Source organism: Mandrillus leucophaeus, unplaced genomic scaffold, assembly GCF_000951045.1.
Source record: "Mandrillus leucophaeus isolate KB7577 unplaced genomic scaffold, Mleu.le_1.0 Scaffold1605, whole genome shotgun sequence".
In the NCBI taxonomy this organism is placed as follows: Eukaryota; Metazoa; Chordata; class Mammalia; order Primates; family Cercopithecidae; genus Mandrillus; species Mandrillus leucophaeus.
In genome coordinates, this window is record NW_012101594.1 from 278,313 (window position 1) to 302,334 (window position 24,022).

At 38.1% G+C, this 24,022-nt stretch overlaps 1 protein-coding gene across 1 annotated transcript in view; it reads left to right on the forward strand.

Annotated features, from left to right (window-relative positions):
- The window catches only part of CDC42BPA (CDC42 binding protein kinase alpha (DMPK-like)), a 267,348-nt gene that overhangs the window by 233,691 nt on the left and 9,635 nt on the right, over window positions 1-24,022 (forward strand). Inside the window, exons 32-34 of the mRNA XM_011975980.1 lie at window positions 4,953-5,076; window positions 5,764-5,881; window positions 16,724-16,841. Coding sequence (XP_011831370.1) covers window positions 4,953-5,076; window positions 5,764-5,881; window positions 16,724-16,841 — 360 coding nt within the window. The remainder of the gene's footprint in view (window positions 1-4,952; window positions 5,077-5,763; window positions 5,882-16,723; window positions 16,842-24,022) is intronic.

Sequence of the window (24,022 nt, forward strand, 5' to 3'; positions counted from 1 at the left end):
TTTTTTTTTTTTTTTTTTTTTGAGACGGAGTCTCACTCTGTTGCCAGACTGGAGTACAGTGGCACCATGTTGGCTTACTGCAACCTCTGCCTCCTGGGTTCAAGCGATTCTCCTGCCTCAGCCTCCTAAGTAGCTGGGATTACAGGCACGCACCCCCATGCCCAGCTAATTTTTTTGTATTTTTAGTAGAGACGGTTTCACCATGTTGGCCAGGATGATCTCCATCTCCTGACCTCGTGTTCCACCCACGTTGGCTTCTGAAAGTGTTTTGATTACAGGTGTGAGCCAAAGTGCCTGGCCAGGAAATTATTATCTTAATGGTTTTTTCCCACCTACCCCATATTCCTCCAATAAATTTGTCTTTTCTACTATCAAAAAAAAATCCATCAAAAGTTTTCTGTGATTATTTTTGTTGGTTTTGTTTTATTTTGTTGGTGTGTTTTTATGTTATAAGTACTAGAATACACAAAATTGCTTGATTTCTGGCTCAGTGCATTGGTACGTTGTCTTGGAACCAGAGGTTTCTTGGTGAACATAGCAGGAATCTATGCTAAGAGTACATTCCATTATGACTTAAGAAAGGATATTCAGGTTTTAAAGGTGATTCTCATTCAGAGATGGATACCTCGTGAAGTTAATGAAATGTAAACTTTAGATACTTCACTTCCAAGACCCATACTTAGTTTTATACAGGCATACCCCCATTTTATTGTGTGGCACTTTATCGTGCTCCACAGGTACTACATTTTTTACAAATCGCAGGTTTATGGTAACCCTGCGTAAGTCTCAGCGCCGTTTTTCCAATAGCATGTGTTGACTTCATATCTCCGTTTCACATTTTGGTAATTCTTGCAATATTTCAAACTTTTTCACTGTTATTCTGTCTGTTATGGTGATTTGTGATCAGTGATCCAAATTTGAAGTTATTGTAATTGTTTTGGGGTGCCACAAACCATGCCCATATAAGATGCCGAACTTAATTGATAAATGTGTGTGTTCTGACTGTTCAACCAAGCAGCTGTTCCCTGGTCTCCCTCCCTTTCATTGGGCCTCTCTATTCTCTGAGAACCAACAAAAGTGAAATTAGGCCAATTAATAGCCCTACAATAGACTCTAAGTGTTCAACTGAAGAGTCGCACATCTCTTACTTTAAATCAAAAGCTAGAAATGATTAAACTTAATGAGAAAGGCATATTGAAAGTCAAGATAGACTGCAAGCTGGGCCTCTTAACAGTTAGCCAAGTCATGAGTGCAAAGGAAAAGTTCTTGAAAAAAATTAAAAGTGCTGCTACAGAGAACACATGAATAATAAAGTGAAACAACCTTATTGCTGTTACGGAGAAAGTTTTAGTGATCTGGATAGACTGTCAGCTGCAACATTCCCTTAAGCCAAAGCCTAATCCAGAGCAAAACTTTCTCTTCAATTCTATAAAAGCTGAGAGCTGTCAGGAAACTGCAGTAGAAAAGAAGCTAGCAGAGTTTGGGTCATGAGATTTAAGGAAAGAAGCCATCTTCATAACATAAAAATGCAAGGTGAAACAGCAAGTATTGATGTACAAGCTGCAGCAGTTTATCCAGAAGACATAGCTGAGATAATTGATGAAGGTGGCTACACTGAACAATACAAAATTCAGTTTAGCTAAAACAGACTTCTATAAGGAAGAAGATGCCATCTAGGACTTTCATAGCTAGAGAGAAGTCAATGTCTGGCTTCAGAGCTTCAAAGGACAGGCTGACTCTTGTTAGGGATTATTGTAGCTTGGGGCTTTACGTTGAAGCCAGTGCTCATTTACCATTCGAAAAAATCCTAGGCCCTTAAGAGTTACAGTAACTCAGCCGGGCACAGTGGCTCACACCTATAATCCCAGCACTTTGGGAGGCTGAGGCAGGCAGATCACCTAAGGTCAGGAGTTTGAGACCAGCCTGACCAACATGGAGAAACTCTGTCTCTACTAAAAATACAAAATTAGCCAGGCGTGGTGGCGCATGCCTGTAATCCCAGCTACTCAGGAGGCTGAGGCAAGAGAATTGCTTCAACCTGGGAGGTGGAGGTTGCAGTGAGCCGAGATTACGCCATTGCACTCCAACCTGAGCAACAAGGGCGAAACTCCATCTCAAAAAAAAAAAAAAAAAAAGAAATATGGTAACTCTACTCTGCCTATATTTTATAAGCAGAACAACAAAGTCTGGATGGCAACATACCTGTTTACAGGATGTCACTGAAAATTTTAAGCCCACTGTTGAGATCTACTGCTCAGAAAAGAAAGACTTCTTTCAAAATATTACTGTTCATTGACAATGCACCTAAGTCACCCAAAATTTCTGATGGAGATGTACAAGGAGATTAATTTCACATCTGCTAACACAGTATCCATTCTGTAGCCCATGGACAAAGGAGTAATTTTGACTTTCAAGTCTGATCATTTAAGAAACGTATTTCATAAGGCTATAGCTGCCATAGATAGTTATTCCTCTGATGAATCTGGGCAAAATAGATTGAAAACCTTCTGGAAAGGATTCATCATTCTAGATGCCATTAAGAACATGTGTGATTCATGGGAAGAGGACAAAATACCGACATTCACAGGAGTTTGGAAGAAGCAGGTTCCAGCACTCATGGATGACTTTTAGAGGTTCAAGACATCAGTGAAGGAAATAACTACAGATGTGGTGAAAAGAGCAAAAGAACTACTAGAATTAGAAGTGGAGACTGAATTGCTGCAATCGCATGATAAATTTGATTGGATAAGGTGTTGTATCTCATGGGTAAGCAAAAAAAAAAAAAATGGTTTCTTGAAATGGAATCTACTCCTGGTGAAGATGTTAAGAACATTGTTGAAAAAGCAAGAAAATATTTAGAATACTACATACACTAAGGTGATAGGGCAGAGGCAGGATTTGAGAGGATTGACTCCAGTTTGGAAAGGAATTCTACTGTGGGTAAAATGTTGTCAAACAGCATCATTATGCTACGGAGAACCGTGTTTTGTGAAAGGAGGAGTTAGTGTGGCAAACTTTATTGTTGTCTCACTTTAAGAAACTGCTGCAGCCATTCCAACCTTCAGCAACCACCAGCCTGCTCAGTCAGCAGCTTATCCACATCCCTCCTACTATCAACAAGAGTACGACTCATGGAGGTGAAGATGATTGTTAGCATTTTTTGGCAATAAAGCATTTTTAAATTATGGTATGTATGTTATTTTTTTTAGACATGTACCGTTGCCCACTTAACAGACTACAGTATAATGTAAACATAATGTATATGCACTGGAAGACCAAAAAAATTGTGTGACTTGCTTTATTTTGATACTTGTTTTATTATGTGGTCTCAAACTGAACCTGCACTTTCTCCAAGGTATGCCTGTATTCTGTTTCTTAGAGGAACTCCACATATTTGTATAAGATTGGCTCCACCCTGTTCTTACTGTGTGTGACTATGCTGGTCATAAATGTGTTCATACCCACTATGTGTCTGTAAGACAAAACTTACTCTGACTTGTCTCTTCCCATGCTTTTTCATCTTTCTACTCTAGGCTAAGAGTAGAGGTAGATCTTGGAGAAGAGGGACCTGACAAAATTTTAATGTAGTTGTCTTTTTCTTTGACAAAGGAAGGAAATCGCATCTCAAGAGGTTCTTTCTTTTTCTGTGTTTTGCTTTCTCTGTCATTTCTTAAGAGTCAGTGTTCCTGCAGCCCTCTGCCTGTCCAAAATCTCCCATTGCCACCCTAAGTCTCCACGACCTGCTTTACCCTCATAATTCTCAAATTCCAAATTTGTGTCCCACATTATCATTCACTTCAAAAACTCTATTCTTTGACTGGGCATGGTGGTGCATGTGCCTGTAATCCCAGTTCTTTGGGAGGCCAAGACAGCAGGATCACTAGAGCCCAGGAGGTTGAGGCTGCAGTGAGCTGTGATGGTGCCACTACACTCCAGCCTGGGCAACAGAGCAAGACCCTGCCTCAAAAAAATAAATAATAATAATTCTATTTTTAAAATATGTATTATTAGGAAAGCAGTCTGCCTAAGCCATATTATTATGCCACGAGTATCATGTTGCACTTTTGCTAATTATCACCTTTATTTTCTTATAGGCTCATTTCGCTTCTTCCCACCTCCTCCTTCTCACTTCAGCTTTTTGGGTGTTGAAAACTTCTAAACTTTCCTCTTTTTCCTTATCTTATTTAGATAATGACACCCTTTGTTGTGTTATATGGATACAGTTGTCTATTTTTTTCTTCTTTTCACATAGCTCAGCATGTTTTGGGAGTCCCTGGCAGACAGTTTTGTTTACTTCTAGATATTAAAACTGACATCGGATAAGACTGTCACTGGGTTGCTAGGTGTATATGATTAAACATCTATCCCCAAGATTAGAAGAGGAGAAATAGTGACAGATTCTTACCTTTTGTAAAGGAAGGGTAGTGGGAGCACAGCTCCTTTTTTTAACTCCATGTCTCATAGATTAAACCTTGCAAAGGAAATTTTTTTTATTATGTAAAGATAGTTGTTATTGTTGTTTACCATTTATGCCTGATTACTGCTCAGGGTAACAATAGTAGCTCTTTAACAACACCCTAAGCCATTGAAATCAATACCTGGAGGGAGAGAAAACACAGTATTGAGATACTGAGGTGGGGTGGGGTGGCTGATTAGAGTGACAGAACACCAAGGCAAGTACAGTTTTCTTCTAGTAAAATTATGCCATACTATGTTTATAATCAAGTAAAAATGAAAGTATATTTTGTAAGCTATGTTTACTTTCAGCATATTATCTGTTTACATAGGTTCTGTTAAATATTATTTACTGTGGTTATCAACCCAACATTTAAAAACCAGAATTGCATATACTTGTACTATCATTGTTTGTACTGTCTTGGAGGTTAATAGATAAAAAGCATTTTAACAGTTTAAAGAACATCATTATCGTTTGTATTTTTTCGTTTTAACAGAAGGGGACGAACTGGTAGTTCCTGAAACATCAGATAATAGTCGGAAACAAATGGTTAGAAATATTAACAATAAGCGGCGTTATTCCTTCAGAGTCCCAGAAGAGGAAAGGATGCAGCAGAGGAGGTAGATATTTAACCTGTACTATCATCCATGCCTGCTTGTACATCTGGGACTACTTGGTGATGACACTATATTTGATTTGGAAGGAAAATTGGGTATCTGAAAATCTCATTCATCTGTGGTGTCAAAAACTGCAATAATGAATGTAACTTCTCTGTCTCATTTTAATTAATATTCTCAAAATTGTGAGTATGCACTGGATTAAAGTACCATATTTTTATTCACCTTATTCACTTCTCTATGAATATGGAATAGTCATACTTTTGGATTGTGTACCTTTCTACAATATAAGCATAGGACATAGCTGTGCATACAGTAAACCTGTATATGTCTAAGAAGTTCAGACTTTTCATGAGCAAACAAAAGTAGGATTGAAGTGTTACCATTTTTAAAGAGATACATAAAATGTTCAGAATTATATGTAAAATAGAGCTTCTTTGATGTCTTAAGTATTTGAAAAGACCCTCTCTACTTTTCCACCTAAAATAATAAGATCTTGTATTTAAAATTTAAAACAAAACATTCTAAGGAAGTAAATTTTTAATTGAGTATATTCTGTTACTCTATATTCTTATTAATGTGATTTAACAGTTGTATTTTTATTAAGAAAATTAAGTGTGCTTAATTTTTTTCATAAGCTACATAAATTAACTATGGAAACAGTGTCTAAACAGATGCTTTGTTTTACAGGGAAATGCTACGAGATCCAGAAATGAGAAATAAATTAATTTCTAATCCAACTAATTTTAACCACATAGCACACATGGGTCCTGGAGATGGAATACAGATCCTGAAAGATCTGCCCATGGTAAGAGGAATTAAGAGTGAATGTAAAAAAGTGCAGATGTCGGGGGAATATAAATAGGCTTATGCGTAAACTTCAAAGGATATGTGAATGTAATGAGGAAATGTTTCTCTCAGTATACCACAATATGTCTAAGATACATGATAACATACCTGATGAACAAAACATAAAATTTAGACATCTGTCAAAAGCCAAACAAATCAAGTTCTTATTTAGTTCCATATTGGAGAATTTCTCCCATGCCTATGTTTACTATTGTTGGTGGAAGAAACTACCAGATTTGGAGAGGTTCTATACCAAATTTGGAATGTGGTTACCAAATCACTAAAATTTCACTACATATTAGCAAATCAATACAGATATTTGGCCTACTCTTTTTTTTTTTTTCTTCCCAGAGAACCACATTAGCTTGTTCATTAATGGTCACATCTGTCCGATAGTTGTGAAATTAAATCTTTTTCCTTTGCCGAGTTACAAACATTATCTGGTCAGTTGTACATGAAAAAGTATAACATAGGCCGGGTGTGGTGGCTCATGCCTGTAATCCCAGCACTTTGGGAGGCGAAGACGTGCGGATTGCTTGAGGCCAGGAGTTAAAGACCAGCCCAGGCGACATAAGCAAGACCCCATTTCTTTTTTTTTTTTTTTTTGAGATGGAGTCTTGCTCTGCCACCCAGACTGGAGTACAATGGTGTGATCTCAGCTCACTGCAACCTCTGTCGCCCAGGTTCAAGCGATTCTCCTGCTTCAACCTCCTGAGTAGCTGGGATTACAGGCGCCCAGCACCATACCCATCTAATTTTGTATTTTTAATAGAGATGGGGTTTCACCGTGTTGATCAGGCTGGTCTCGAACTCCTGACCTTGTGATCCGCCCACCTCAGCCTCCCAAAGTTCTGGGATTACAGGCATGAGCCACCAAGCCCGACCAAGACCCTATTTCTATAAAAACATAACTGGGCTTTGTAATGTGTGCCTGTAGTCCTAGTTACTCGGGAGGCTGAGGTGGGAGGATTACTTGAGCCCAGGAGTTTGAGGCTGTGGGGAGCTATGATTGCCTTTGCATTGGGCAACTGAGCAAGACTGTATCTCAAGAAAAGAGAAAAAAGTACAACATTGGAGAACTATTCTGTTTTAACAATATGAAGATTAGGCTCTGAGACTTGTCATGTTTAAATTAAGAATATTAGTGGAATTAGCCAGGCTCTGTACATTTCAGTACCATAGTTCTCTCAACATACTATTAAAACTGTAAAAATGACCCTTTTGACTGGTAGTGATAGCTGCTAAACTTTGCACAGAATTTTAAATATAATTCATATTTCATGGTAATTTGGGAGATGATTTGTGAATCTTGACCCCAATTGCTCTCTAAGGAAATCTGTCTTAATTAAACCACATTATCAACACTACAGTGATAGAAGATATAAACATCTATTACTGACAGAAATTGATTGATAATATAGTTCGGTGTGCAGTCCAGTTTCTTTAAATTTAAAAAAACACTTTCTAAAGGGAGGTTTGCATTTATTTCATAGGAAGAGAAAAAAATCTGCATTCAAGTCTGAGTTCTTCATTGTAAATATCTCAGTTCATCAGTTGGCTCTGCTTGCTTATGAATGAATGTGACATTCTTACTACCAGTACCAATAATATCAAAATATTATCATATATTCATAGTAATGTACTTTTCTTTATGGAGTTCAAACCAGCCTCATTAATCACTTAGGTTTTTGGAATAGGGTTAGCTCTGCTGAGTAAATATTTTAAAAGTGCAAAACTAGATTACAGCTTATCTTGATATAGTACTTTTAAAAATTTTCAGGTCGAGCACATGAAATATTAAAACTGTTACACTTTTGTATCATGTTTAAAAGCTATACTTTTTTTTTTTTTTTTAACCTTTTCCTGGTAGTGAGATCTCAGATTTCTCTCCATTCTTTTCCCATTAGGAACATTTGCTTAAAGTCCTGAGTCTGGTCCTCAGAAGTAAACATACCATAACTATAGAGTCCAAAGCCTGTTGTTTTTCCTTATGGAAGGTGGAATGTCAGGCACAAAATACCTTAAAGAATTTTTTTAAGTTGTGATAGATAACTGAAATGTGGATATATTTACGACTTATATTTGATAAGTCAAGTGCCGTGTAGAATTTTAATTAAACTTTTTAAATTGAGTTAGTAGTTTCTTCAATACATAATATGTAGTTAGCATTATGTAGGGATAGCAGGATACAGGTTTCAAATATATATGTTGCAAAACAAAACATCAGCAAATATAAAATTATTTCAGTAGTTACAAGGTTTTTAACAGATATTCTTTTAAAATTGAAATTTCTTACACTTTTGTTTCATTTTACTACACAGAAAAGAATGTTTTGATCTCCTACTTTCCGACAATGTAGCTAGAAGTATTATAGAAAATGTTTGTAGACATTCTATTCTAGCCCACATATTACAGTGTTTAACAGACTGTTACTCTGCTTGGTGTCCTTCTGCGATCGGGTGAAAAATCCGTTTGCTAATGTTCCAGAGTTCTTTCAGACCTTCGTATCCAATAAGACTGCACCTTGATGCCAAAATGTCAGATTTGAAACACTGTAAGAACTTTTATATCAGAGATCCCTCCTTACTCTACATTTTCTTCCCTCTTCCTTCCACCACTTTAAGAAAAAAAAAAGAGATAAAAAGAAAAAATCTGTATCTTTTTATTCAAAATAAGGTCTCGTCTTTATTGATAAGATAGCATTTTCCACAGAATCATTAGACTGCTTGATTTTTAGTATTTGTTGTCACCTAATTTTGTTAACACATGATAATGGTTCTTTTTGGCATTAACACAAGTGACTTTTTGCCCTCTCATTGCAATTCCGTTTTTAATGTGCCCTTCATTGCTTTAACGTTTTCTTATCACGTAAGTGCTTTTGTATTTCCAGGACAAGAAGTTGGTGTAAATTTTTGAAACCTGTTTCTTCACCTGTACATGTAGTATGCATCAAAGATTTTATCTGTCTGAATTCCTGTTCTTCACAAGCAGATTTTATTTTCACATGACTTTTTTCTGTTTCACTACCAAAGGACGTATAACCTGAGGCTTTTTTATAGGCATCATTGAAACATCTAACAAATGTTTATTGAGCTCTTACTGTGTGCCCAGAACCATCTTCATCTCAGAGTAGACACTAGTAAATATAATAATATGCATGTCTGAAAATAATTAAGCATGCCTGTACTTGTGTATGTATCTGTTGAAAAGCTTGTGATATTTTAATATATTCTCAGATGTTAATATGTTCTTTCCATTGAAATAGAATTGTTACAAACTGTCTCATAAAATAAAGAAGAATTAAATTTATCTAGTGTTAACATATATGAGTTTTTAAATACCAAAGCCACATGTTGTCATCTATTCAAAGAGCATGTGTCTCAGACATTTTTATGTTTTAATTTATTCAAATCAGTATTGCTTTCCTGTGAAATACTTATAAGCTTAGAAAGTTTATTGTATGTCTTTAGAAATTTAATTCTGTTGCTTTTGTGCCAGATGATCTTGAAACAGAATTGTTCGCTTTTTGAATATGGAAGGGGCAGTGAGGCTAAGTAAGGGAGTCATATACCTGTATCAGATCCAAACCTTTATTTGTATCTAAGTGAGCCAAGACAATATAAGCAATTATAATGTATAAGATGGTTTGTGTGGCTTATAAATAGATGCTATATTCATTTTCTTGAATTTTTAAAATAATCTACCGTTTTTAATACATGGTTGCTATTTGTAGTAAAGAACAAATTTTTCTCTAATTTGGATGCAAGGATAATACTTTACCTCTAGAAGATTTATTTTTAGCACATTACATTTCTCCTAGCTTTTAATGCATTACTAAAATTGTTAATAAAAATATATTTTCGAGCGTAGTGGCATCCTGGAGCTTAAAGAGTCAAAGTTTCAGGTACAAAGTACTGATTTTATTCATATCTCTGGAATAAAAACATGATCTTACATAGGAGCCTTTCTTTTAAGCCTAGGTAATTTATGCGATCTCTTTACAAAGCAGGTTCATCTCAGCTCGTGGGAACACGAATGCCATGCTGGATTCAGTTAGCATTCTCTCCAGCATGCCATTCACCCTCTGCCTCTAATGAAGGGATCATGTTTTCTGGAAACATAACTGTTCTTCAAGAACTGAATCCTGAAAATTCCCATTAGAGAAGGTGACTGGCTACTGAGTGTTGGTTCCTGAATATTCAGAAATAGTTCTTTTATCTCTAAAATTAGTCCTTGGATTCAAAAGCTTTTTTCTATGCCTTTGATATTATATTATTTCATTTTTAAATAATATACCTGAACATTGAAGGGAAGATTTTTAACTTAAGAAAATAAACATGTTCTTTTTGGGTGTCTAAATGGAAATAAGCTTGGGCTGCTTAAAGGTAAACCAATAATTAGTATATTCCATGGCTAACTGTTATAAGGAAATAAAATCAGTAAAAACAAACACATTATCAGGGAATGGTTTTACATGGTTTTATATTTCTAAAGAAGCAGTTTCATAACACATCTGTTTAGAAGCTGTTGTAGGTTCACTTGTTCATTTTCTTGCTTCTTTCTTGCTTTTTCTATCCTTAATGTTTGGTAGATTTGCCATATTTTGATTGTGTTATTACATAAGAAAATACTGAAGTAAACTCTGAAAGTCTAGTATCTCCGAAAGTCCAAATTCTCCTTACTTATTTTAATTAAAGAATAATTTTATAGAAAAGAATGATCTTTTTGCAAATCAGCTATTTAAGTAACTGGCAAGAGTATTATAAAATTTAACTTTCTAAGACCTAAAAGTATTTCATTAAGGATTCAGCTCTGATATAAGATACTATTCCATTTGTTCTATGTGCATGTTGTGTGAAATGTGAATCCATTTCCATCACCTTATTGCCTTTTTTCATCTTTCTTTTGTTTTTGATAGCCAGGTTTCCCTTATCCATCCCCTCATCATCACTCCGGTCTGATCTCCTCTCCGATCAACTTTGAACACATCTATCACATGACTGTTAATTCTGCTGAAAAATTTCTCTCTCCTGTTTCCATAAACCCTGAATATTCCCCGTCTCTACGCTCTGTCCCTGGTACACCAAGCTTTATGACTCTGAGGGTATGAACAGCTGAGTCAGGTGTTAACTTTTACTAACCATGTATGGATTTCCTTTTGCCTGGCTTTAATAAGTAACACCGCTGAGATGGTGCCATCTTGTGAACCTTTTCCTTTGGCCTATTTCTTTCCTGCCAAACTTCTCCTCTTCCTCTTCCTCTTCCTCTGTTTATCTTCCTCTTCTTTCTTTCCCATTTCCATTTGTTTCTTCTTTTGAGGAAGAAGATGGAGGAATAAGAAAGATTTCAATTTTTATTTTTGAAACACAGTATTGAAGATTTGTCTATGTTTAATGAAAGATTTTTCCATCATAAGAAATAGCTCTCTATTCTATTAAAACAAACAGGAAAGGGCTCCCAGAATTTCTGAATTTTTTAGCTCCTTACCCTATAACCAGTTCAATTCAGTGAAATGTTTTATATTTAGTGAGGTTAGTCTGTGGTAGAGCCCATCCACAGACCTATCTACAATAAACCCCTTTTTGAAAAGCTTAAAAATCTCCAAAGTAAAAAGTTAAAAAATTAATATTAATGAGTAACGAAAATTCTAAAAATAAGTAGATACTAATCTTTGAGTTACTGAAATGCATGTAATTCCAACCAGGATCCAAGGTAAGAAAACTAAAGCAAAGAGAGAGGAAAATTTAGAAAGCATGCTGTATTCTGAAGGATTATGGCAGCTGCTGTTGGTCTCTTCCATTCAGCTTGTATCTTTGCTACCAGTGGCTTTGCAATAGGGTGGAGAGCTGGTGGCCATTAAAGCTGAATATTCATATGTCCATCAAGTGGTGTATGCTTACAGCAACTTCAAGGGAACATCTTCTAAAGTTAGTTTTGCAGGTAATAAAATGTTTGAATTGTATCATGTATCACTTCCCACAATGTCCCCTAACTTACAGCAATAGTAGATCAATTTTTGTATTTATATATGTAGAAATTTTCCAATTAGAAAATTAGCTATAGGATGGGAAGTTTATTTTTTTGTTTGTATTATAAAGTTATTCTAAACTATAACGTTTTAAATGTTATTGACATTTAAATTATTATATCACTTAAATATCTTATCTGACCAAATTAAATTAACCATGATAAAATAAGTCTTAGTTTGCTTAGACTGCAGGGAGTGGATTCCAGAGGAATTTTGTATTTGTTAATCAGGAACTTTTCACTGGGTAGGATGGCTCACACATGTAATCCCAGCTTTTTGGGAGGCTGAAGCAGGAGGATCACGAGCCTAGGAGTTTGAGACAACCCTGGCCAACCATAGCGAGACCCCATTTCTGCAGAAAATAAAAATAAATTAGCTGGATGTAGTGGCACATGCCTGTGGACCCAGCTACTTGGGAGGCTGAGGGGAGAAGATCACTTGCGCCTGGGAGCTCGATGTGGCAGAGAGCTGTGATTGCACCACTGCACTCCAGCTTAGGTGATAGAGCAAGACTCTGTCTCAAAAAAATAATAACTTTTCATATAAAAGACTATGGAAATGTTGCTTTAGTTAGTCATCTATAACTAGAAATACCGTACCATCAAATGAAAGTCTTACCCTAATCTTATGCGTATTTGTACCTTGAAAGGACCAGAGGCTTAGGTTTCTTGTCACTTTATAATGAAATGTATTCAACTCTAGCTGACTGAATGATAAACTTTTTTTTAACAAAACTTTTTTTTTTTTTTTGTCATTCCTTTATTATTTCAGCCCGTTACGGTGTTACTAAGTTTCAGGTATATTTTGTAGCCTTAATTTTTGCTATTTATTCTAGGGTAGGTTTGTTTTATAGGAAAGGACAACATCAATATATATTAAGGTTTACAGAAAAACAATAACGAAATGTATAGCCTGAAACAAATATTCCCATCTCCTTTGAGCTTTTCGTGGCTGCGTTGTTCACACGTTGCTTGCATCTTACAGGGTTGCTCCTGTAAATGTGACTGTTGAATTGCTAGCATTGACTATTTCCATTTTAATTTTTTTATTTTCTTAGAGAAAAAAAAAGCATCTGCTTTAAATAATGCACCAAGAATTACATGGACTGTGCAAATTTGGTAGATAAACCAAATTCATGTAGATGGCATCGGTTAAATTTGGGGCCAACAAGTTGCCAACTTTCAGTATGTGCGATTCTTCAAAATGTATGCTTTGGAGCTTTTCAAGTGATATTAATGCATGCTTTCCCGAGTGCTGGCTTTGACCCTTTTTTAGTTGTTTTGCCATAACCTTTTCTCAGGCATTTCAGGTGCATGTAGGAAAGCTCAGTGCTGCAAACTTTCTCAGAGCTCTAACCTCTCCTTGGAGTGAGTTTCACAATTGCATGGCATCTGGGAACTCAGTTTCCAGTTCTAGACTTTTATTATAACTAAAAAATATTTTTTAGCCCCATTTGTACATTTCTTTATTGCTTGTTTCTTTTAACCTCAAAAGCCTTAAGTATTTATGCCCATTTCATTGTATTCTATGTTAAATTATTTAACCTAGATCATATAGCAAAGAAGACAGTCATCTTTTAAGTGTTTGCGTAGAATGTTACTTTGTATCTTTAAAACACAGACCTGTAACTTCAAATCAATATTAACTGAACACTGTTTTACAGAAAGGATCATATTTTGAAATTACATTGCCAACTGAATTAATCTCAGTACTCAAATTAGAAAATTGGGATTGCAGATATAATCTATTCATTTTCCATTTATTTATTCAGCAAATATCTTTCAGCACCTAACTATTTTAGGTGCTGGAGAGTTTAGTGTTATTGTAATAGCAGTCAGTATAAGAAATTATGTGATGACTAAAGAACTGAGGCTAGGGAACTGTATGCTTACTGAATAACCAGGACAAATGAACTGTCAGCCCAAAAGCTGAGGACCCTGAGGTGGTGAGTGTGGAGGACGGTGTGCCTACCAACAGTGTCCCCCTGGGTTTCCATGTTTAAAGGTCAAGTATGAAGACATTTAGTAAAATATGTAAAATGTAATTTAAGCATTTAGGCCTTTTCTCTTACTGAAACTTCTAAAACCATTTAGGTAAGATAGATTTCTATTAACATTAAATAACATAAGTCATGAATAAACATAAGTCATACCACAAAGTTTATCAACGTATGGCAGGTATGTGAATAAATTTCTCTAATGTATTTTCTGTGTTAAGCTACTAGAAGAAAAAGTAATATTTCCTGAGCCCAAAACGATGAGAAAAGATTGTGGTTTTGAAACAGTAAAATGAGGCAGACAGTTGTAACATTTTTAAAAAATAACTAGTTAGCTTGGTGTTCTATTGCATTTGAAAACAGCATGATACACTATCATCAACGGTTAAAGAAATTGTGTTGGAAGAAAAGATAGGAAACACATCAAATTGTTAATAGTATCTGGTGAATTCACAGGGGACTTTTTTGGTCCCTTATGATTTCATTATTATATGTTCTGCAGTTCATGAGTATTACCTTTATAATCAGAAAAAAAAGCAAACAATTTTAATGAACTAGTTAGCACTGAGAGAACACCAGGTTAATAAATATATCTTCCAGTCACATTTTGTTATGTCTTAGTGGCTATGACTATCTGTGTGATTTTCTGATGATGTAGAAAAGATAAAGGATTACCCTATACTAACGGTAGCCTATAGCATTCTATGAAGAGAGCATATCTTTTCAAAGGAAAGTTGCATGTTATAATTTAACTTGGAATTAAACTATTTGGCTTTACTAAACAAATTGATCCTTTGGAAAAGTCACAAAACTTGATTTTTTTAGGGCTTTCAATGTGTGATTTTTTTTTTCATGGCATTTCCATTATAGAGTTAAGGTCTTATTTAAACATGTAAAATTTGTGATCCCCCCCACCACCAAGCAGAATTGCTGGGAGTTTGTTGTTGTTGTTTTGAGATGGAGTCTCGCTCTGTCGCCCAGGCCAGAGTGCAGTGGCACGATCTTGGCTCCTCCAGCAACCTCCACCTCCCGGGTTCAAGCAATTCTCCTGCCTCAGCCTCCTGAGTAGCTGGGACTACAGGTGCGTGCCACCACGCCAGCTAATTTTTTGTATTTTTAGTAGAGACAGGGTTTCACCATATTGGCCAGGCTGGTCTCGAACTCCTGACCTCGTGATCCGCCCACCTCAGCCTCCCAAAGTGCTGGGATTACAGGCCTGAGCCACCGCGCCTGGCCAGAATTGCTGTTTTGATGTGACTAAAAGGAAGTTTGAAAGTGATATTGCAGATAGCTGTATGAGGTTGTTACTAGAACAGAGGAAAGAAAGGGCACATAGTGGGACTGGGCTACATGCTTTCTTTTTGCTAGTGTAATTAGCTTCATCCTCAGACAAGCCCCAGGAGGCAATTATCCCCATGATACTGCTGAGGGAACTGGGGCTCAGAGTTTAGCAACCCCAAGCCCTGCTGTTAGTCAACTGTGCAGCACAGATGTGAGTAGTGGGCCAAATCCCTCTGTAGCCTGTGCTCACAGCCACCATGCTGCCTTTATGGCACACCCTCTTGAACAGCCAGTGAAGGAGAGGCTGGCTGACAATAAGCTAGTAAGATTACCATCATTTTCTTACCTATGAAAGAAAAATCAATAAGGAGTAGATAAATCTTCCAAGTAAATATATATAAATCTGTTTATAAATTATAAGAAATCAAATCCAGACCATTTGCTTCAGAAGATGCTTACATGAGGCTGGGATTATGTCAGCAAATGGAGAAAAGCCTTGTGAGTGTTAAAAGAGATGTTAATAACATGGTATATATAGTTTGCCTTCTGCAGGATTTATAAAGAATATTGAAATATTTTTCAATATTCAATATCTGGACTTTTTCAGCCCCAACATTTCATCCTTCTGGTCTGAAAAAGATTGGGGCCTTTGGGGAGTCTGCCTGCTTTCTGTTCTCAACTATAACCAGACAGCTCACCCTGCACACCACCTCTCTGTCTATCCTTTAGGTGTGTGTGATTTGCAAAACATTCTGTGGCCTATTTTCCTACCTCACACGCTAAAATCATTCAGTAATTAAATGGAAAAATCAGTAAGGAGTAGATAAATCTTCCAAGTAAATGTATATAAACCTGTTTATAAACTTTGAAATCAAATCCAGACCATTTACATCAGAAATTCGTTTTCAAACTAATAGTCCCAAATTAACTAACTTCACCTAGTTTGTGAGTATTGCAGCGTCTTATTTCTAATCTCAGTATTACTATTGGTGTGAGTCAGTAAAGATGCCTGGTGACCGGGGTGTGAACTTATAAATGGCACATTTAGTATCACATCAATAAAACATTTTCTTGAGAAGAATATAATTTTAGTAGAATTTTCTCCAAACGGACTTATTCAGCTGTTGAGCAAATAAAAATGTCATACATGGTAAAAACTTTCAGTTATCGGCAAATGTCCATGTAATTCTACCCTTCACTGTCACATCTAACCATATAACTTTTACTTACTGTTTTTACAACCCAAAAAATGCTGTTTACTGATAAGTATTTCAGTAAGTGTAAGTACTTATTCCTGATTAGGATGAGATTTACTTCATGCTAGGTTTTTATTACTTCTGTGGGTGGGAAAGACTATATAATCTGCCGTTCCTTACTGTGTGTCATTCTGGTCAAGATGACTTTATTTCTTGGTAATTATAGTGAAAAATAGACATCTCTGCAGAAAAATCAGTTTCTTTCTGGCTAAAGGATGTCTCTCTTGCTTTTGTTTATAGAACCCTCGGCCTCAGGAAAGTCGGACAGTGTTCAGTGGCTCAGTCAGTATTCCATCTATCACCAAATCCCGCCCTGAGCCAGGCCGCTCCATGAGTGCTAGCAGTGGCCTGTCAGCAAGTAAGTGCCGGGGCTGCAGGAAGGTGCCTCCGAGACAGGGTGACCCCAGCTCCTTCCCCTCCTGTCCTGTGGGTGACATGTCCTTCACTTACGTGTGCCCATTGCATTCTCAAGTGGCTGAAGTGTCTCACACCCTGCTGGGTAATGCCTAATAGGCACAAATGCAGTTGTTAAGAAAATAGTCCCCAAGTCCTTTTAGAGTATACAGGCCATCTGGGAGACAGACAAATATGATTACAAATTGTGGTGATAAATGCTCTGAAGGAAGTAAACAGCATACAGTAATAGAGAATAACAAGGAGTAACTGTTCGGGATGAATCCCTACTTGGCAGAATAATTAGGAAAATTACTCCCTAGAGGTGGAGTCATGTTTGAGTAATATTTGGTTAACTGAAAGAAGGCTAGTATGGCTACATGGTAGTGGTGAGGAAGTAACAAAAATTAGAGGGGAGTAGCAGGTAAGGGTCAGACCAGCAGGGACTTGAAGACCAAGGTAAGACATTTTTTACTTTATTCAAAAGCAAAAGGAAGACTTTTAAGTAGGGAAAATTTTTCATTCAATTTACATTCTTAAAACAATCCTGCAGGCTGCCAAGTGGAGAATGGACTAGAGGCGGGAAGAGTGGAAGCCAGCATCCAGATAGGAGACTCCTAGAGTGATCCTGGTGGAAACCGATGAGGGCTTGGGATGCAGCAGGGGCAGAAGGAGAGAAGATGGTAGATTCTCCAGATATATTTTCAGAGTTAAAAGCAGTAAGACTTGATGATGAATTAGTTGTGGAAAAGTAAGGGAGAGAGTTAAAGATGACACCCAGACTTTCTGCTAGGGCCTTAGTATGATACCATTTACTCCCATTTACCACCATTTAAGAAGGGGCTGGGGCAGGACATTCCAGGCATGTCCAAAGTTCCCGAGGTAGCAAAAAAAAAAAAAAAAATGCATATGTTTGATTCACTGAAAGAAGGCCAGGAATGGATTCAAGAATATACCCTTTACTACAATAAAGATAACATTCATTCAGTACACATCTTTGAGGTTCCATTAGCTACCAACTCTTCTGCTGAGGTGCTGGGGGTAAAAATCATATATGACCTAGTACCTGTTTCAGGTGTGTCTCAGTCTTTATTAGTCTCTTTCTCTCTCTCTCTCTCTCTCTCTTTTTAAACTGTACTCGGAACTGCAACATCTCTTTTCTACACTTTCAAACTAGAACCTTGAGCTAAGGGACCATAGAGAGAAAAAACTGCTCCATGGTACACTTAGGTTCAGCTACTGTCACGGAGCAACTTTTTGGTGGGGGGAAAGGTGTATAAAAAGATATTGTCTGCCTGAATAAAATTATACAAAGATGCTAAAGGCTACTTACCTCAAAATGAGAGGAATGTACAGATGGGACATCTGGCTGATTTAAAAAAAATAAATTTTACTCCCGTCAAATTCACTGCGATCTTAGATATTTCCTGGGTTATAAGCAGTGAGGTTGTACATTGTCAAGTGATCATTGTAGTTTCTTACCTGGGGAAGACTGTTCTTGGCTGAAGGGTTGCTTTTCTGTAACTTCCTCAAATGTGTGCTTTCCCGGGAGCATGGCACTTGCTTGGAGATCAGAGAGAGTGTCAATCGAGTGTGCCAGCGTAAATGCAGTCCCAAAGTGTACCAGGTGCAACTTCAGTGAAACCTTTTTTCACCTCCATGCAAATGAACTTTAAGAGAAAGTAACTGCACTAAATTCAATTTCACATTTAAAAGTCATTGAGTCAGAAAACTTACTTGTTCCCTTCTATTCTTGAATGTTAGATGGTTGAGTTCAAGTCTTCTGATGCAGATTGAGTTTCCACCATTCATTTGCTCTTCATTCAGCAAGTACTGATTTTGGCACCCAATTTGTGCCCAGGTATTTCTTTTTTTTTTTAGATTCTGGCAACATAAAGGTGAATGATGTTGTGTTAGTTACCTCTTGCTACATAAGAAATTATCCCACAAATTAGGAGCTTTAAAATAGCAAACATTTATTACCTCACAGTGCCTTAGGGTCAGGAATCTGAGAACATCATAGACTGGATGGCTCTGGTTCAGGGTTTCTCAGAAGATTGCAGTTGAGTTGTTTGCTGGGGCCACAGTCACCTCAAGACTCAGCTGTGACTAGAGAATCTGCTTCCAGGCTCACCCATGTGGTTGTAGACAGGTCTGAGTTCCTCACCGACTGTTGGTTGGAGGCTTCCCGTTTTTGCCATTGTGGGCCTCTCCATACCCAGTGCCTGAGTGTCCTTGTGGCCTGGCTGCAGGCTTCCTCCAGGGCAAGTGATCAGAGAGACAGAAGCAGCAGTCTTCTACCTAACCTCAGGAGTGCTGTATCATCACTTCTGCAGTATGCTGTTGATCACACAGACCAGCCCTGGGTGTGTGGCAGGGGACTACATATGAGTGAATACTAGAAGGGACAATCATCTTGGAGGCTGGCTACAGACCTACAGCATGCTTTCAAGGAGCTTTTGATTGACAAGATGTTGAAATGTACAGTTTGCAACTTTGTTGCCATTATCGCCTAACATCATCTGGACCCAGTATGTAGCCCTGACCATGAAAAAATCTTGCTAAGTGGGAAAATAACAGCCACTTCTATTATGTTTTTATTAGCGATAGCTAGGATTGATGTAAGCTGTTACTGACTATAAGTTATCAAGAAGTCAGGTACAAAGGTGTTACAACTTTAGGAATTAAGTAATGGTCTATAATTCGTTACCTGACGCCCTTGAGGCCAGAATGTTTTTATGTTTTAGAAAGGGATCTACCTTGTATTATGTTATATTCCCAGCAAGATCCATGACAAACAAATACATTAAGTTCCCACAAACACATTAATACTCACACAGCAAAAGTTATGACTGTTCACACTGTAAATATAGGAATAAATGGAGTCTTTATAAACAAAGCCTAAAGTCAACCTCCAGGATTTTTTTTGGGTTTTTTTTTGTTGTTGTTTTGTTTTTTGTTTTGGTTTTGTGTTTCTGTTTTTGTTTTTTGACACGGAGTTTCACTCTGTTGCCCAGGCTGGAGTGCAGTGGTACAATCTTGGCTCACTGCAACCTCTGCCTCCCAGGTTCAAGCAATTCTCCTGCCTTGGCCTCCTGAGTAAGTGGGACTGCAGGCGGGTGCCATCATGCCCGGCTAATTTTTGCATTTTTAGTATAGATGGGGTTTCACCATGTTGGCCAGGCTGGTCTTGAACTCCTGACCTCTTGATCCGCCCACTTTAGCCTCCCAAAGTGCTGGGATTACAGGCCTGAGCTACCACATGCGGCCTTGTTTTTATTTTTTTGAGACAGAGGCTCTATCTGTTGCCCAGGCTGGAATGCAATGGCACAGTCTTTGCTCACTGCAACCTCTGCCTCCCAGATTCAAGCAATTCTCCTGCCCCAGCCTCCCAAGTAGCTGGGATCACAGGCATGCGCCACCATACCCAGCCAATTTCTGTACTTTTAGTAGAGATCGGGTTTCACCGTGTTGGCCAGGCTGCTCTTGAACTTCCAACTTCAGGTGATCCACCCACCTCTGCCTCCCAAAGTGCTGGGATTACAGGTGTGAGCCACCACACCCGGCCCAGTTCACATTAGGTTTTGTCATCACATGAATTTGCATCAAGCTTGTGAAAAAACTTTTGGTTTTCAGGACTTTTGGATTTGTGGAATTGCAGATAAAGATAGGCCCTAAATTGCAAAGATTTAAAGAGCCGAGACAGCCCATCTCCTTAGAAGTGCTGAAGTGAGGCTCCCGTATCGCTATTGATGGCATGCAGATGACAAACTGGAACTGGCCTGGCATTCTTGTCAAGGCCCTTAATGGGTTCATCGAGTTTGGCCTTTTTTATGTCCCTGGTTACCAGCTGCTTGTCCAGTAAAGACACAAGAGGAAAGACCCTCTCGGGAATGCCGAGGGGCATCTGGTATTTAGAGTGCCTCCTGCTGGCTTCAAGACTAGGCCAATTCATATAAAATGTTTCCAGAAGGACAGCCAGCCAAGAAAGAGACAAGAAGGAACAGGCCAACTATGTTCAGTCTCTACAGCAAGAAGCACAGGATCTTCCACAGCCAGACTCACAATTTCATGATGCAAAGTCAAACCGAAACAGCAGTGCTCATCATGCTTCCTTCCCTCCTTCCCAGTTCACCTGAGGAATGAGACCCACTCCTGTCAGCAGTAGGGACTCACTGGGAACCTCGCAGACCCTCCTGGAAGTCATGCAGAGGTTGGACATCGCTCATCCCCAAGAGATTTAGGGCCCAGCCCCCAGAGTCACCACTTAAAACTCTCTGGAAGGGGCTGTACCCTGAGTATAGTACATCGTCTCAGCCAGAGGGTCCCCAGGCCCCTTTTGCTGTTCAATCAAAACTGCCCTGCCTTGATTTTTTTTTAAAGGTTGTAGTGTTTGAGTGTAACCTTTCTTTGAAAAAAAAAATTCCTGAAGTTTGAAAGTGAAAAAAAAGTGGAAATCACTGGGGTAGAATTCAGTTCATTTCTTTGTTCTATAAATGATGGCTAAGAAGGAGGGGAGACAGTGAAAAGACCAGAAGCACAGTGCGGGCCCGCACACACCTTGTCTTGCGTGTTACTCTCCATGCATTGAGTGTTGAGTTGTTCTCACAAAGTCCTGTAAGGTAGAATTTATTTTTTTACTTAAAGGTAAAGAAAATGGAAACTCAGAAAGGTAAAATAACTTGCTTAAGGTCGCACCATTAATAAGCAAAGTGGTGGAAGTCTCTGGCAGTTTGGCTTTCTGTGCAGAATAACAAAATGTTAAAGTAACTTTTTTGTTGTTTGTTGAACTGAGCACTAAACTAGGCATGGAATTGGAAGAAAACTCAAAAAATATTTTATGGCATTCGATTAGGTTATAATCTAAGGAGACAGGCATTCCACATCAAAAAAGTAAAGAGTATATTTCCTGAGAAATATGTCAACAAATGAAGACCGTTGCATGTGGAGAAACCCAATGATGGGGATGGAGTGTTAGGGGAAATGCATCTTCTGGGGAGTGAGGTTGTCAGTGGTTCTTAGCCTGAGGGGCCTTCTGGAATCATCCGGAGGGATGATGATGGTAATTATTATTATTATTATACTTTAAGTTCTGGGATACATGTGTAGAACATGCAGGTTTGTTACATAGGTATACATGTGCCATGGTAGTTTGCTGCACCCATCAACCTGTCATCTACATTAGATATTTATCCTAATGCTATCCCTTCCCTAACCCCCCACCTCCTGACAGGCCCTGATGTGTGATGTTCCCCTCCCCGTGTCCGTGTATTCTCATTGTTCAACTCCCACTTATGAGTGAGAACATGTGGTGTTTGGTTTTCTGTTCCTGTGTTAGTTTGCTGAGAATGATTGTTTCTAGCTTCATCCATGTCCCTGCAAAGGCCATGAACTCACCCTTTTTTATGGTTACATAGTATTCCATGGTGTATATGTGCCACATTTTCTTTATCCAGTCTGTCATCAATGAGCATTTGGGTTGGTTCCAAGTCTTTGCTATTGTGAATAGTGCTGCAGTAAACATAAGTGTGCTTGTGTCTTTATAGTAGAATGATTTATAATCCTTTGGGTACATATCCAGTAATGGGTTTGCTGGGTCAAATGGTATTTCTGGTTCTAGATCCTTGAGGAATTGCCACACTGTCTTCCACAATGGTTGAACTAACTTACACTCCCACAACAGTGTAAAAGCATTTCTAAGCCGGGTGTGGTGGCTCAGGCCTATAATCCCAGCACTTTAGGAGGTCGAGGTGGGTGGATCACAAGGTCAGGAGATCAAGACCATCCTGGCTAAGACGGTGAAACCCTGTCTCTACTAAAAATACAAAAAATTAGCTGGGCTTTGTGGCACGCACTTGTAGTCCCAGCTACTCGGGAGGCTGAGGCAGGAGAATGGCGTGAACCTGGGAGGCAGAGCTTACAGTGAGCCAAGATTGTACCCTGTCTCTTATACACATCTAGATGTGTATAAGAGACAGCTTGTAAGTTGTATTCCTAGGTGTTTTATTCTCTTTGTAGCAATTGTAATGGGAGTTCACTCATGATTTGGCTGTCTGTATTACTGGTGTGTAGGAATGCATGTGATTTCTGCACAGTGATTCAAGCAGACCTAATAGATACCTACAAAACTCTCCACCCCGAATCAACAGAATATACATTCTTCTCAGCACCACATCACACTTACTCTAAAATTGACCACATAATTGTAAGTAAAACACTCCTCACCAAATGCAAAAGAACGGAAATTATAGCAGTGTCTTGAGACCACAGTGCAGTCAAATTAGAACTCAGGATTAAGAAACTCACTCAAAACCGCACAACTGCATGGAAACTGAACAACCTGCTCCTGAATGATTACTGGGTAAATAATGAGATGAAAGCAGAAATAAGTTCTTTAAAACCAATGAGAACAAAGGTACATGTACCAGAATCTCTGGGACAGAGCTAAAGCAGTGTGTAGAGGGAAATTTATAGCACTAAATGCCCACAGGAGAAAGCGGGAAAGATCTAAAATCAACACCCTAACATCCCAATTTAAAGAACTAGAGAAGCAAGAGCAAAGAAATTCAAAAGCTAGCAGAAGACAAGAAATAACTAAGATCAGAGCAGAACTGAAGGAGATAGAGACACGAAAAACCCTTCAAAAAATCAATGATTCCAGGAGCTGTTTTTTTGAAAAGATTAACAAAATAGGCTGCTAGCCAGACTAATGAGAGAGAGAAATCAAACAGACATAATTTAAAAAATGATAAAGGGGAGATCACCACTGATCCCACAGAAATACAAACTATCATCAGAGAATACTATAAACATCTCTACACAAATAAAATAGAAAATCTAGAAGAAATGGATAAATTCCTGGACACATACACCCTCCCAAGACTAAACCAGGAAGAAGTCAAATCCCTGAATAGACCAATAACAGGCTCTGAAATTGAGGCAGTAATTAATAGCCTACCAGCCAAAAAAAAAAGCCCAGGACCAGGCAGATTCATAGCCCAATTCTACAAGAGGTACAAAGAGGGGCTGGTACCATTCCTTCTGAAACTATTCCAAACAATAGAAAAAGAGGGAATCCTCCCTAACTCATTTTATGAGGCTAGCATCATCCTGATACCAAAACCTGGCAGAGACACAACAAAAAAA